General features: G+C 41.5%; 1 protein-coding gene across 10 annotated transcripts in view; it reads left to right on the top strand.

Moving 5' to 3' along the window:
• cdca2 (cell division cycle associated 2) overlaps positions 1-12,724 on the top strand; it is a 38,480-nt gene extending 25,756 nt beyond the window's left edge. For 9 of the 10 annotated variants that reach the window (XM_061817021.1, XM_061817018.1, XM_061817023.1 and 6 more), the window contains 7 exons: positions 22-73; positions 604-678; positions 2,994-3,118; positions 3,936-3,995; positions 4,417-4,485; positions 10,519-10,678; positions 11,727-12,724. In XM_061817021.1, coding sequence (XP_061673005.1) covers positions 22-73; positions 604-678; positions 2,994-3,118; positions 3,936-3,995; positions 4,417-4,485; positions 10,519-10,678; positions 11,727-12,475 — 1,290 coding nt within the window. In that variant the 3' untranslated portion in view covers positions 12,476-12,724. The remainder of the gene's footprint in view (positions 1-21; positions 74-603; positions 679-2,993; positions 3,119-3,935; positions 3,996-4,416; positions 4,486-10,518; positions 10,679-11,726) is intronic. The other variant, XM_061817024.1, reaches the window with a different exon arrangement.

The following is a 12,724-nucleotide window of genomic DNA, read 5'->3' as shown; positions in this document are numbered from 1 at the left end:
ATTTTGTTTTTCTGCATTTAGATCATTTTTCCATCAATAGAAGAAAGTGATTCTACATCTACGATTGATACAGGTTGGATATTGCATTTGATAATAATGTGGAGTCAGCAGAATCTCTCTCCCTCTCGCTCTGTTTTTCTGTATACAGTATGTTTTTTTGTGTATAAATACTGTATGTATGAATATGTACTTAAATGTATTTATATGTAAATAGCGTGTATCTAATACGTATATAGAGTATACTGTATATACAGTGTATGTGTGTCTCCGTGTGTGTGTGTGCGAATATATATATATATATATATATATATATATATATATATATATATATATTTATATTATTTATTTATTTATTTTTGCGTAGAGGTTTGTGTATGTCTGTGTGCATGTTTTTGTACATACTTTATATGTATTGTTTATGTATTTGTGTATGTATATGTTCATACAATATATATTTATATGTATGTATGTATGTGTGTGTGTATATATATGTGTGTGTGTGTGTGTGTGTGTGGTGTGTGTGTGTGCGTGTGCGTGTGCGTGTGCGTGTGTATACACATAATGTATGTATGTATGCATAATTATTTTACTTTTTTCCTCCAGAATTGATGAATTCTGCCCAGCTGAATTTAAATAATGCTTTCAATGAAGAGCATCTTTCTCAGGTCGAAACAACAGGTAAAGCATCTTTCTCAGGTCGAAACAACAGGTAAAGCCCAATATTTACCGGTATAAAGATACAACACACAAAGTAGTGAGGCACACTTAAAAATATCTATTTTTCATGTTTCATAATTAATTTCCCTCCTTGATCTATACTTCTGAAAGCAGTACAAAAGGAGAATGAGAGATTTTTACCCAATCATTTTGAAACAAACCTCGCAATATCGAATTTCATAAGTATGCCAACCTTTTGCTGTGACATTTTAAATTGCTTGGATTTAGAGATATAAATGTGGCAGGGCAAATCTGCAGCATTAAAGGTTAGCACTGGGTCATGAAACATCTCTGCCAGTGCAGCTGAACAGTTTAAATATCTCCTCGCCACACTTCCTGTCTATGTGGTTAACCACAATATCAAATGTTTGTGGCTAAATCTTTAGCTACAATTTGCCAGTACTCATCACTGGAACCAAAGCAATCAAGTTTCATGATAAAGAAAATAAAACTACTGAATCATCATTCAGGAGTTTGGCTGAACACTTTGGTCAAGTGTTATTTGGGTTACATCCCTGCCGTCTGCCCCCAGATTCCATTGCGAGGCAGTGGCATACTGCACAGGATCCGCCACCCCACAGCCCTACTCCAAACTGACAGTGGTTACAGTACACGACGAATGTCCCATAGCACTGCATGCACTCTTAATGATTCCCCACGCCCCACCTTCTTCCTCAGGTGGCGCCGCAATTGACGAGTCCCTCTGTCAAATAATGGCCTTGTAAATTTCATTGGAAACCAACTTTGTAAAAAGCATGTGCTGTGGATCTATCGCTTCTTCCCTCGCAGTCCGAGGAGCAGCACATCCACAATACAAGTATTTGATTGCAACCTGGAGTCGTTGCCTTGATGGATTAAACCCAGTTTAAGACCTTCTTTGTCGAGATGGGTGAACATTTTAGAACGATAACCAAAATACAGCTTTAACAAATGGAGTCTCGGAAATATCTGATAATACTGATATTGCCCATCCTACCTGCTACCAATAATTCTATGACTTAAAGTAATCGTTTATCTTCATTGGATTTATCAAATTTTTTTCATTGCAATAATGTTTGCCAAAATAACTACAGGTTTGTCATTATTGCTTACAAAGTGAAGATTAAAGAGGGCAAATTATTTTATCTAAATAAGTTCACCAAAATCCTGAAACATGAAATATTCTAATTCTTCCTCTTAATATACTTTCCTCCTATTATGAACAGATGCTGTTCGCTTAAGACTGATATGATTCAGGTCCCTAAAACGTGTGTTTTCATGTGCCATGATCGATATTAAATAAAATAATCCCTAATTATATTTCGTATGTCCAATTGTATTCTATTATTAGTAAAGGAACGTATTTAAATTTATTTTTTTCTGATTCTAATCTCTTTAAAAGTGAAGTCTGACACGAATTTAGCCTACAAGTTCAATGCGCTGAATGAGCAGAATTCCACCCACATTCCGGGGGAGGCAGGGGACATTGAGTCAGAGTTAAATATCTTCTTTGCCTCCATTGCTAAGGGGGGTGACCGGAACAGTGGCCGTTAGGTGGTAAATTCCGTTCATGGGGGCAGAACCAATCCCATTGTTCGACACCTGTGGTGAGGGATGGCGTCCAACTGAATAGTCCTACAGGACCTTTTGCCTGTGAGAATCCTGAGGCAGCTGACTGGTACTGGCTGACAAAGCTCTATGCAGCTTTGGTGGTTGCTTAGCCAAAAACTGTGTTTTCCTGGCTGGAGGGGGACTCTCAAAGGCTGCCCTTTGTCACCGACTCTGTTCATAACTTTTATGAAGGGGTCCGGTTTGGTGGCCTCACTATTGCATGTTTTTGCAGGCGATGTACTTCTGTTGGCTTCGAGCCATGCTCTCCAACTCAATGGAGTGGTTCTTCCCTGAATGTAAAGGGGTTGAAATCAAATTCAGCACTTCAAAATATGAGACCACGGGTTGTGTGTCCTCTCTGGGTCGAAGATGAGATCCTGCCCTGAGTATGGAGGAGTTAAAGTACCCCAGGGATGACAATTTTCCGCCGATCGGCGGATTTCCGACTTTTTCAGACCAAAATGGCCATTCTCGAGATAAGCACAAATCCGTTGAGAAAATTTCGGGGAGTAGGGTAGGGTATCGTGCGCCTGCCTCTCGGTGGTGGGCTCCGAGCTGCAAGTTCAGCTTTGTGCTAGCACAAGCATGACTATATATTACATATACATATTTCGGTGTACCATGATCTGTATTAACCAAAATATTACCCATTATTCAGTATGTCAACTTTTTTTCCTGCTTAAAAGTGAAGTCTGAGACAAGTCCAGCCTACCAGTTGAATGCCCTGAATGAGCAACAATCTGAATCAGAAGAGAAACAACCTGAAGCTGTCAGTAATGCTACAGCTAGATTGAAGAACTGGGAAAAAAAGGTCTGGTATAAATAAGTATTACCCATTTTTCTTACTATTTCCAAAGGTACTATTGACATCTAAATGTCAGATGTTGGAAACAACTCGAGTAACAACTCAAGCATACAATAGATGTGATTTTTACATTTATAGACGGAATTCCATCTTTTTAAATTGCATAGATAAAAAAATATATATATTTTCAGTTTTTTTGCAATATCCCGACCGTAACCTGTGCCAGAATCCACACTTGTTCATTTTCCGATCTGACTTTTGCAGGCGAGGCAGAAAATGTGATACACGTCTATTGATTGGTCGAATGTGGTACAGGCAGGTAAATGGGCCCATTTGTAAGTGAACACAAATGGCGATGCTCGAGAGGAAAGACCCTTCGCGAGTGAAAGAAATTGATAGAAATGTCAAAAATAAGTTTCGATGGGATTAGATGGAACAAGAAATCGTCGATACCGTTGGGAAGAAGGAAGTTACCACTCTGTTAAGCGACTTCATTCACAAAATCAATCGACCTGCTAAAGCATTGTGCATGTGGTGTCAGGATACTATTGATGATGGATCAAGAGGTTTCAAGGCATTGGAAGTTCACGCGAAATGACAAAAACACGTCAGCAACTCTTTTTGAGGATAAGCCGCTTTGAATATGGCTTGATAGAGGGGGGGATTTTTTGTAAAAATAAAAAAAAAAAAAAAAAATAAAAGAAAATCATCTAGGAATTCAATTAGCAACACAAAACTTACTTTTTTTTTTTTTTTTTTTTTTTTTTTTTTTTTTTTTCTTTCCTCTGACCACCAAATGACCACCCAATGTCTCCCATTGCAGGCAGTGGCCAAATCTGAATTTGCTAATGGATTTCCAGATGCTCGTAGCCGGAAGAGAAAGGTATTATGACTCCTGACTGCTTTTACTTTGAGCTTTTCTCTTGTATCAGTCCGCTTTATCTAACAGCTGCCAACAGATCTACTGTTTAATTCCTTTGAATTTAAAAGTAATCACAGCGTGTCCACCTGGAGGCCCCGTAGCTCAGTGATTAGAGCACTGGTTTGGTAAACCAGGGGTTGTGGGTTCGTATCCCACTGGGGCCTCCACTCCCTGAGAAGGGTTGCGTCAGGAAGGGCATCCGGCATAAAAATAGTGCCAAACATATATGTGCGTTCATCTGAGATGACACGCTGTGGTGACCCCAAAAGGGACAAGCCGAAAGAAACTTACTTATTACGGCGTGTCCACCCAATTTCTGCGTTTTCAAAAGATGGTTTGTATCATGTTGATCATCTTTCTGCCAATTTTGTCTTCCCTTTAGCTACCTGAGGAGAGCAAACCCGTGAGGAGGTCAGCACGCTCTGCTGCCAAGGTTTCTGAAACGATTAAAGTGAGTTTACTGAGGCCTGTTTTACACAGATTTTGGTTAGAAAATATATTATTTTTTTCATATAGTCTATGACCGTGGAACGGCTGGTAAGAGCGTTAGCCTAACATTTCTGAGGACCGGGGTTCAAATCCTGACCCCGGTTGTGTGAAGTTTGCATGTCCTCACTGTGCCTGCGTGGGTTTTCTCCAGGCACTCCGGTTTCTTCCCACATCACAAAAACATGCAACATTAACTGGACACTCCAAATTGCCCCTAGGTGTGATTGTGAGTGTGGCTGTTTGTCTCTCTGTGCCCTGCGATTGGCTGGCAACCAGTTCAGAGTGTACCCCGCTTCCTGCCCCTTGACAGCTGGGATTGGCTCTAGCACTCCCCACGACCCACGTGAGGTGTGTTATAATCCTGGTGTTATTAGAAAATAAAGGAGTATTCATTAGTCCCTGTAGCTCAAAGGTCGGGAACCTTTTTGACTGTGAGAGCTATATATGCGAAATATTTTAAAATGTAATTTAAAAAAGTCATACAATATTTTAACAACTAAATGCAAGTGTATTTGCATATTTATGTGAGACCAACACTTCTAGAGAGATAAGTCAGAATTATTTTAAATAACATTGTTACACTGTTGCTAACCAATGATGACAAAAGTGCTCTTTACCATTAATGCTGCTTATGCTTTTGCTGAAGGCTTTGTGGTCTTTTTCATACGTCGTTAGATTAAGCTTTATGCAGGCATTGAGACTTCCATGAGTTAATCGTGAACATAATTCAATTTGATTTGCCATCATGATGGTACGATCGTAAACAGTTCATGCTGACAAAGGTATATCTTTTATTCGTTTGATTATCTTGTCTTTATGTGAAGTTATCAAAATGTTTATTGGCAACATCCAGTACAAATGCTTTGGCATACACCCCATCTGTGAATGGCTTTCCATTTCTCACAATTGCTAAAGCTATCTGAATTCCATTCACCTTGTTGGGTCCAAACGCAAAGCTGCTGCCTACTAGCTTGGACTCTCGACAGTAGCTCTTGGACTCTGGACAGTAGCTCTTGACATGTTTTGTTCCTGCTGTCCCCCACAGGATATTTTGATGCAAACATAGTGTGGCGCGTGTCAAAGTGGCGCTTTATATTTGAGTATTTCATCGTTGCATTTTTGTCATTATAATCTAGACACAGCAGAACCTTCTCTCTCCACCAAGGCGAATTCCTCTGTCCACAATTAGTTGTTCCGACACGATGTGCGTTTGACCCTTTTGCACCTGTGCACATCAACTGCCATATTGGACAGCAAACTACACCTACCCGACTAGGAAAAACTGTCACTGCCGCATTTGTGTTGCCCACGCAGCAGAAATGACATGTTCAGTTTGTTGTTATGAGGGCTGTGGAAGCCATCGGTTCCCGACCCCTGCTGTAGATGATGCTGGGTCAGAGAAAATAGCATATCGGCAAAGGCAATATGACCTCACCATACATTGCATTCATAAAATATATTGATTTATCAACTTCTAGTCGTATGTTCCAAGTGGATCGATCTGTTCAACAAGTCAGCCTTCTGAATGTAACTTTATCGATTTAAATAATATAAAAGGTAATCAATCGAATGTATCAATAGTAATGTATATAGTTATGTATTTGATTTAAACATCCCAGGCTTTGTATTGAGGTGTATTGTATTTCTGTGAAAAATGCTTGTAATTCCTTTTACTTTTCTTGATTTTTCAGTTGGCACATAGCAGTTGGCACAATATAACTTTTTTACGCTTTTCTTCCTTGTGCCCATGTAAAAGGGTTAATTCTTTTACCACCTATTAGTGAGGAGTTATGAAAATTTGAAATACATGTGTCACAGGTGATCCTTGTTATTGTTTCACAAGATTTTCCTTGTGAAAACCTCACAGTGCCTCATTTCTAACCTATTGTATTTGTTTAGAATGCAGCCCTACGGGGGCCAAAGTCAGTGCAATTATAGGCTGGGTTCAAGCCCGGATGAGTGCATAGGGTTGCGTCAGGAAGTGCATCCAACTTAAAACCTTTCCAAACAAATATGAGCATTTATCTAAAGAATCCCATACCGGATCAGTTGTGGCCCGGGTCCGCTCCAGGCACCGTTAACCCGCAGGGTGTCAGAAGAAATTTAGCTACTGTGGGTCGAAGATGAAGAGGAGGTTGAAGGCGGATTCTTTGGCAGAAGAATAGGAATGCACAGAGTCTAAAACTGAGTTTAGGGACTTTGAATGTTGGGACCATGACGAGAAAAGCTCAAGAGTTGGTTGAGATGATGATTAGGCAAAAGGTGGGTATATTGTGCAACTAAGAGAGCAAATGTTGTAAGGCCAGACGTTTAGAGGCAAGGTTTAAATTATTTTACCATGGAGTAGATGGAAAAAGAAATGGAGGAGGTGTTATTTTAAAGGAAGAGCTGGCTAAGAATGTTTTAGAGGTGAAAAGAATATCAGATTGAGTGATGAGGCTGAAATTTGAAATTAGAGTTGTGATTGGGACAGATTGTAATGGACATGTGGGTGAAGGAAACAGGGGCGTTGAAGAATTGATTGGTAAGTACGGCATCCAGGAAAGGAACTTTGAGGGGCAGTTGGAGGTGGACTTTGCAAAATGGATGGAAATGGCAGGAGTGAACACTTGTTTCCAGAAGAAGCAGGAACATTGAGTGACCTACAGGAGCAGGGGTAGAAGCACGCAGGTGGATCTTGTGCAGACAATGCCATCTGAAGGAGGTTGCTAACTGCAAGGAAGTGGTAGGGTAGAGTGTAGCTCAACAGCATAAGATGGTGTTGTGTAGGATGACTGTGGTGGTCAGTCGGAAGATTAAAAGGTCAAAGGCAGAGCAGAGAACCATGTGATAGAAGCTGAGAAGAGTGTTGTGCGGTTTTTCAGGAAGATGTGAGACGGTGTGCTGTGTGTGTGGTGTGCTGTAAGTGTGACAGAATAATTTAAGGTCGGAGTGGGACTGCATCGGGGATAAGCCTTGAACCCTTTCCTGTTTGCTATGGTAACAGATGGGCTATGCAGGTGGATTACATGTTGTGCAGACACTGTCATTTGAAGTAGGTTACTGACTGTAGGGTAGTGGTAGGGGAGAGTGTAGTTCGACAGCGTAGGATGGTGATGTGTAGGAAGATTAAGAAGGCAAAGGTAGAGCAGAGAACCATGTGGTGGAAGTTGACAAAGGAAGAATGTTGTGTGGTCTTTCAGAAAAGAGGACAGGCTCTCGGTGGACAGGATGAGCACTTGGAAGATGGGAAAACTGCAGCCGAGGTGATCAGAGAGACGGTCAGGAGAATACTTGGTGGATCTTCAGATGGGAACGGAGAGAAAAGAAGACTTGGAGGTGGAACTCCAAAGTACAGGAAGTCATACAAGGAAAGAGGTTAGCAAATAAGAAGTGGAAAACTGAGAGGACTGAGAAGAGTCGAAACTAATACATTGAAATGCAACGTAGGCTAAAGGTAGAGGTGGCAAAGGCGAAACAAGAGGCATGTGACGACATGTACACGAGGTTGGACACAAAAGAAGGAGAAAAGTATCTTTACTGGTTAGCCAGACAGATGGATAGAGATGGGAAGGATGTCCAGCAGGTAAGGGTGATTAAGGATAGAGATGGAAATGTGTTGACTGGTGCCAATAGTGTGCTAAATAGATGGAAAGAATACTTTGAGAAGTTAATGAATGAAGAAAATGGGAGTGAAGGTAGAGTAGAAGAGGCAAGTGTGAATAACCAGGAAGAGGCAATGATTACTAGGGGGGAAGTCAGAAAGGCACTACAAAGGATGAAAAATGGAAATGCAGTTGGTCCTGATGACATACCGGTGGAAGTATGGAAGCAATTTGGAGAGATGGCTGTGGAGTTTTTGACCAACTTACTCAACAGAATACTAGCGGGCGAAAAGATGCCTGAAGAATGGGGGAAAAGTGTTCTAGTTCCCACAAGGCAAACAAAGGCGATGTTCAAAGCTGTGGGAATTATAGAGAAATAAAGTTGATGAGCCACACCATGAAGTTATGATAAAGTGGAGTGGAGGCTAGACTCAGGACAGAAGTAAGTATCTGCGAGCAACAGTATGGTTTCATGCCTAGAAAGAGTACCACAGATGCATTATTTGCCTTGAGGATGCGAGTGGAAAAGTACAGAGAAGGTCAGAAGGAGCTACATTGTGTCTTTGTGGATCTAGAGAAGGCCTATGACAGAATACCAAGAGAGGAACTGTGGTACTACATGCGTAAGTCTGGTATGGCAGAGAAGTATGTTAAAATAGTACGGGACATGTATGATGGCAGCAGCACAATGGTGAGGTGTGCCTTAGGTGTGACAGAGGAATTTAAGGTGGAGGTGGGACTGCATCAGGGATCAGCTCTGAGCCCCTTCCTGTTTGCAGTGGTAATGGATAGGCTGACAGATGAGGTTAGACTGGAATCCCCTTGGACCATGATGTTCGCAGATGATATTGCCATATGCAGTGAAAGCAGGGAGCATACAGAGGAACAATTAGAAAGATGGAGACATGCACTGGAAAGGAGAGGAATGAAGATTAGCCGAAGTAAAACAGAATATATGTGTGTGAATGAGAAAAGTGGAGGGGGAAGAGTGAGGCTACAGGGAGAAGAGATAGCGAGGTTGGACAACTTCAAATATTTAGGGTCAACAATCCAGAGCAATGCTTAGTGTGGTAAGGAAGTGAAGAAACGGGTCCAAGCAGGTTGGAACAGCTGGAGGAAGGTGTCTGGTGTGTTATGTGACAGAAGAGTCTCTGCTTGGATGAAGGGCAAAGTTTACCAAACAGTGATGAGGCCGGCCATGATGTACGGATTAGAGACGGTGGCACTGAAGAAACAACAGGAAGCAGAACTGGAGGTGGCAGAAATGAAGATGTTGAGGTTCTCGCTCGGAGTGAGCAGGTTGGATAGGATTAGAAATGAACTCATTAGAGGGAGAACCAAAGTTGGATGCTTTGGAGACAAGGTTCGAGAGAGCAGACTTGGATGCTTTGGACATGTCCAGAGGCGAGAGAGTGAGTATATTTGTAGAAGGGTGCTCAGGATGGAGCTGCCAGGCAAAAGAGCGAGAGGAAGACCAAAGAAGAAGGTTGATGGATGTTGTGAGGCAAGACATGAGGACAGTAGGTGTTCAAGAGGAAGATGTGGGAGATAGGCATAGATGGAAAAACGGAACAAGCCGAAAAGAAAAGAAGAAGAAAGATTTTTTTTTTTTACTTACAGGTAAACCTACCAGGTTTTTTTTCATAATAGAATGACTGAACACGTGGTGTTTAACAAAGGTTTAGAGTGGTTCAGTGTCTTTGTATAAAGGCAACAGAGCTCCTGACAACACTTTTCCCTCATGCATTTCTTCAGACTGCTACCACAGACAGAGATGAAGAACATTTGTATTTTAAAAATTATAAGCAAAACAACAATGAATCTCATCATACTGCCGGACAAAAAACGGGATTCATGTTTGCATATTCTTCCCACTAAAAGCCAATGAATGTTTCAGAAAGGATAGTTTACACCTAAACACAAGTTGGTTGAAAATTTTGAAAATATCACTTGGGCAGGTGAAATCATCCAGTATCCATCCATCCATTTTCTGAGCCGCTTATTCTCAGGAGGGTCACTTGAATGCTAGAGCCTATCCCAGATGACATTGGGCAGGAGGCGGGGTACACCCTGAACTGGTTCCCAGCCAATCGCAATGTACATGGAGACAGACAACAGCCACACTCACAATCACACCTAGGGGCAATTTAGAGTCTCCAATGAATGCATGTTTTTGGGATGTGGGAGGAAACTGGAGCCCCTGGATAAAAACCCACGCAGGCACGTGGAGAACATGCAAGCCCCTTAGAACTGTGAGGCTGACACTCTACAGCTGCCGCACACTTTTAATATTTCATTAGTTATTTAATGACCCCCTTGCAATGGCAGTTTTAATTTTTCCAAAATTTATATTGGAGTATTGGCTGAATTTTGGGAGGAATTAAATTAATCAAGCACATTGATCTCTGCAGTTGACCTCTACAGCATCAAATCGATGGAAAAAGGAGGTGAACCACTCACTTTATGGATATCGGGAATACGCATCCAAGAATCCTAGCCTTAGTCCGATAACTGAGCTCTTTATGGACCATTCTGCAACAGCGCAACAAACTCCGCCTACCAGCAACAAAGGTATTTTAACCCTTGTGTCGTGATGACTGAAGGATGCTTGTAATGAAGTGAAAAGCCTTTCAGAGCTATTGCTGTAAATTACTTTGAGACATCAGAATTTAAAAGTTAGCAGATGTCTTACTCCTAAAAATAATTATGAGTCTTTTTGGGAATGATGGAAGCTTTTCTCACCTGGATTTGAGGATCGTCTGCCGTTCCTCCTTGCAGATCCTCTCCACTTCTGTCAGGTTGGGGAACATTAGTACATAGGCATTTTGAGGTCGCTCCATTGATGTTCAATTGGGTGTAGACCAGGGCTCTGCCTGCCCCATTCAATAACAGTCAGAGTTGTTCTCAAGTCACTGCTTTGTTGTTTTAGCTGTTCACTTAGGGTCATTGTCAAGGTTAACCTTCAGCCCAGTCTGAAGTCCTGCACACTCTGGGGAAGGTTTTCATCCTGGATATCCCTCTTCTTGGCCACGTTTATCTTTACTTTGGTTGCAACCAGTTGTCCTGTCCTTGCAGCTCCAAAAATAAAACAAAAAACCCACAGCATGATGCTGCCATAACCATGTTTCACTGTTGGAACTGTATTGTCCACAGGCAAATACTTTTTCACAGCACACTATATATATATATATATATATATATATATATTGGTAGAAGGGTGCTCAGGATGGAGCTGCCAGGCAAAAGAGCGAGAGGAAGACCATATATATATATATATAAACACTGACATTCCTTCTGTGTACAACCTTTTGAACAATGGCTATAAAAACTCATGGTGGCAGGATCAGTTATTTTATAAATATTAGTACATTTATAGAATTAAAATTCAGATTTGCTCTCTCACAGACACGTTAAGCAAAAAGGCGCATAACAAAATATATAATATAATAAGAAAAACTTGGTAATTTAATTTCACTCTTGATGGGTGGACAGAGTCCAGGGACCCAACTAGTTGCAGTATGTTTTCTATGTGTCCTTTTTAAAATTGTGTAAACACTTTTTGGGAAGCCAGAAGTAGTAAATTTTGTGTTATGCTTTCAATTTCTCCCAATAATCCCAGATGAATCAACTAGCAGTGGCCCTTGGACTGCAGTTTCTTTTGGTGACAATCCATCAGGAGCTCCAGTGCCCACTGGCAAAAGAGCTACAAAGAAGAAAAGGAACGCACTAAGATCCAAAATCATGAGGGGATTTAAGAAAGTCAGTGTTTCAGTAAATGGCCTATGTGTGGAGCCTCAGCGGCACACCTCCGAGAAGACAAGTGAGAACGACGAAGAGATCACTACAATCATTGCTGCATCAGTGGAAACCCCAACAGAACGCTCAATATTAGAACAAGTGTCAGCTGGTGGTGAAGAACATTGCACCCAAACAATTGCTCTCTTATCCAGCATACACACACATGCCAATTCAGAATGTCATCTGATTGTTGATGCCCCCGCACCAGCCTGCCTGTTCAAAGAGCCACAAAGCAGCACAGTGACCTCAACAGCAGCAGCCCCCAGAGCAACCCAGCAGGCTCGCATCATGTCAAGAAGCAGGAGGGGCTCTGTGAACCTGGCAGAGGAAAAACATACACAGGAAGTTGAGACACAGCAGAAAAAACTCAGCAGTTCAAAGTCTGAAAGTCCCAAAGAAGAAGCACAAGACAACAGTGGGTTGGCTTCCTGGCAGACTCGCTTGAATATTGAGGATGTCTTCAAAAGTGTTCCCGGTAAGGGGCAGCGTTCAGTGCGCCGTAGCCTGAGGAACCAAAGCAACACAGATAATCAAACAGGTTTGGCCTGGATACTTCGGCTCTCCTCCTAAATCAACCACTGAAGACCTGGAATCATGGATTCTGTTCTACTGTTCTGCCAATCTACACTGTTTGAGGACACTTCACCCATCACATGGTGACATGGTAGTAGAATATCGGTCATGATTTTTTTTTTTGTTTGTTTTTTGTCTTTGTTAAACTTGTTTTGTGGTATGAAAGTGCTGATGCTTTTATCCTTAACCAGTTATTAGCAGCGTCTCTCTCTGCACGCCACTCAATAAACAGAGAGCCCAATCATT

Source organism: Syngnathoides biaculeatus, chromosome 4, assembly GCF_019802595.1.
Source record: "Syngnathoides biaculeatus isolate LvHL_M chromosome 4, ASM1980259v1, whole genome shotgun sequence".
NCBI classification, from domain to species: domain Eukaryota; kingdom Metazoa; phylum Chordata; class Actinopteri; order Syngnathiformes; family Syngnathidae; genus Syngnathoides; species Syngnathoides biaculeatus.
The sequence above is the reverse complement of the archived record's forward strand: the minus strand, read 5'-3'. Positions and strand labels throughout refer to the sequence as shown.